Raw genomic sequence first — 2,344 nt, 5'->3', positions numbered from 1 at the left:
ATAGCCAGCAACCGCCTATTACTACGCGACCAATTGAATCATAGCTCCCTTAAACCGTTAAAGCTAAAGCGTTTTGTATATATATATAGATATATATAGAGTATTTATCAGACTACAGTAGTCAATATTATGGAACCTAAATTAAAAAACCAGTTCACGGTTTTGTAAAGACTTACTCCGACGAGGTCTTTATTCTTTATCTATTGTTATACGCTCTCCTTACCCAATATATGCACTACTGCATAAGATTTATTGTCTTGATACAATCAGCAACCTTTTCACTTTAAAGCTTATTACTGCAAATTGTACTTGTTCTTGGACCACATTCAATTACGGCGAAAACATAGCAATTCAGTTAAGAGAAAAACATGCTAACAAAAATGGTAGGTTATTTATTAAGAGTAGCTTCCCTTCAATGCACAATTAATATGTGAATCTTGGAAATTTTGACTTTCTAACGTTTAAAAGTTACTACAGAAAAAAATGCTAGGAGGAAGTAAGGGCTACCTTCTTTTTTTAGCGGCTTCTTCTGCGTTAGCAGAGACGTTGCCAGCATGGTCGTTCTCCAATTCTTCTAGCTACAATCCATCGTCAAGTGTGGAAATAGCACCACTGTCGTTCCATTATTATAATTCTTCGTATATGCCCTCACAGGAACCTACATCGGAAAACACGACACCTATTGAGTCTTTTACACTGGAGGAAAATACCACTACTGAGAAAGAACTGATAACCACAGATATTGTCTCATCAGTATCTAACCCTGAAACATCTAATACCGAACCTGGTACTTCTATTGAAGCTGGCACTTCAACAGAAATGGAAACAGATACTGGTACTATTTCTGAAGAGACGTCCACTCCACTTGTTACAAACCCTGAAGAATCATCTACTGGTACAACTTCTGAAGAAAGTACTGATACTATTTCTGAAGAAAGTACTGGTACTATTTCTGAAGAATCATCTACTGGAACAACTCCTGAAGAAACATCTTTCGCTACTGGTACAACTTCTGAAGAAAGTACTGGTAGTATTTCTGAAGAGACATCCACTCCACTTGTTACAAACCCTGAAGAATCATCTACTGGTACAACTTCTGAAGAAAGTACTGATACTATTTCTGAAGAAAGTACTGGTACTATTTCTGAAGAATCATCTACTGGAACAACTCCTGAAGAAACATCTTTCGCTACTGGTACAACTTCTGAAGAAAGTACTGGTACTATTCCTGAAGAAACATCTACTGAAGCTGGATCGTCTAGTGAAGCCGGTTCGTCCACCGAAACCGACACATCCACAATTGTTACCAATACAATTACCGAGCACGGTTCTTCTACAATAAGCTTGACTTTAACTGATTCATCTACACTTACAGAAAACGAAACTTCCCTTGAAGAAGTCTCTTCAACTGGTACACCTTCATCTACAGAAAATGAAACTTCCAATGAAGAAGTCTCTTCAACTGGTACCACTGCAATTGCTTCTAGTGCAACTGAAATCACTTCAATTGGAACAGAGACAATCTCCACATCTGCCCCAGAAATTACCTCATTTTCTTCAAGTTCCTTGATTGTGTCCTCATCTGAACCAGAAAGCTCCTCTTCTTCAACATCTTCCTTGCCTTTAGAATTCCAAGGTAAAAGAGATGACTCTCAAGCCGGCTTTGTTTTAACTGTTCCAGGTTGGTTAACTCCATTCATAGCCAACATTGAAACATTTGGTTTTGTATACTCGGAAGTTCTCATTTACATTGAAGGAATAACTCCTATTCCTTCTACATGGTATTCAGTGTTTGCTGTTGATAACATCACTACCTTCTCTTTCTTATACGCAAACTTAGCTGACGATGAGATGGTAAAGATGATGTTTGTGTATCCAACAACCGAGTTTGGTTTCTTTGTCTCAAGATTGGTTCTTGTCTTAAACGATAGACTGTCATTACCCCTTAAGAGGAGAGAAGAGTTAGGGTTGAAGAAGCGTGATTTTGTTACCGTGACAATGGATGCAACTGCTACCGTTAGTGATGTCTTTTCTTCAACTTCAGATACTCTTGATTTCCCAACTGATGTTCCAGCTGTTCAGATTCCAAGTTTCAGCGCCACCCCAACCTCAGGTGCTATTTCAGAAGCTAGTTCCACTAGTGAAGATACATCAGAAGCTACCTCGGGATCCATCTCAGAAGCTACATCAGAAGCTACATCTGAAGCTACATCTGAAGCCACCTCAGAAGCTACTTCGGAATCCGCTTCAGAAGCCACCTCAGAAGCTACTTCGGAATCCGCCTCAGAAGCTACCTCTGAAGCTACTTCAGAATCCGCCTCAGAAGCTACATCAGAAGCTACGT

The 2,344-nt window shown here is 39.3% G+C and overlaps 1 protein-coding gene across 1 annotated transcript; it reads left to right on the top strand.

Moving 5' to 3' along the window:
* Positions 1-483: 483 nt before the first annotated feature.
* KQ657_003925 (uncharacterized protein) lies at positions 484-2,131 on the top strand (the record flags this gene model as incomplete). Its single annotated transcript, XM_043194619.1, has 2 exons — positions 484-895; positions 1,592-2,131. Coding segments are annotated over 2 exons (952 nt in total), but the record flags the coding sequence as incomplete, so codon positions are not given.
* Positions 2,132-2,344: the final 213 nt, after the last annotated feature.

The sequence above is a fragment of the Scheffersomyces spartinae genome (assembly GCF_019049425.1).
Source record: "Scheffersomyces spartinae strain ARV_011 chromosome Unknown scaffold_43, whole genome shotgun sequence".
In the NCBI taxonomy this organism is placed as follows: domain Eukaryota; kingdom Fungi; phylum Ascomycota; class Pichiomycetes; order Serinales; family Debaryomycetaceae; genus Lizanozyma; species Lizanozyma spartinae.
The sequence above is the reverse complement of the archived record's forward strand: the minus strand, read 5'-3'. Positions and strand labels throughout refer to the sequence as shown.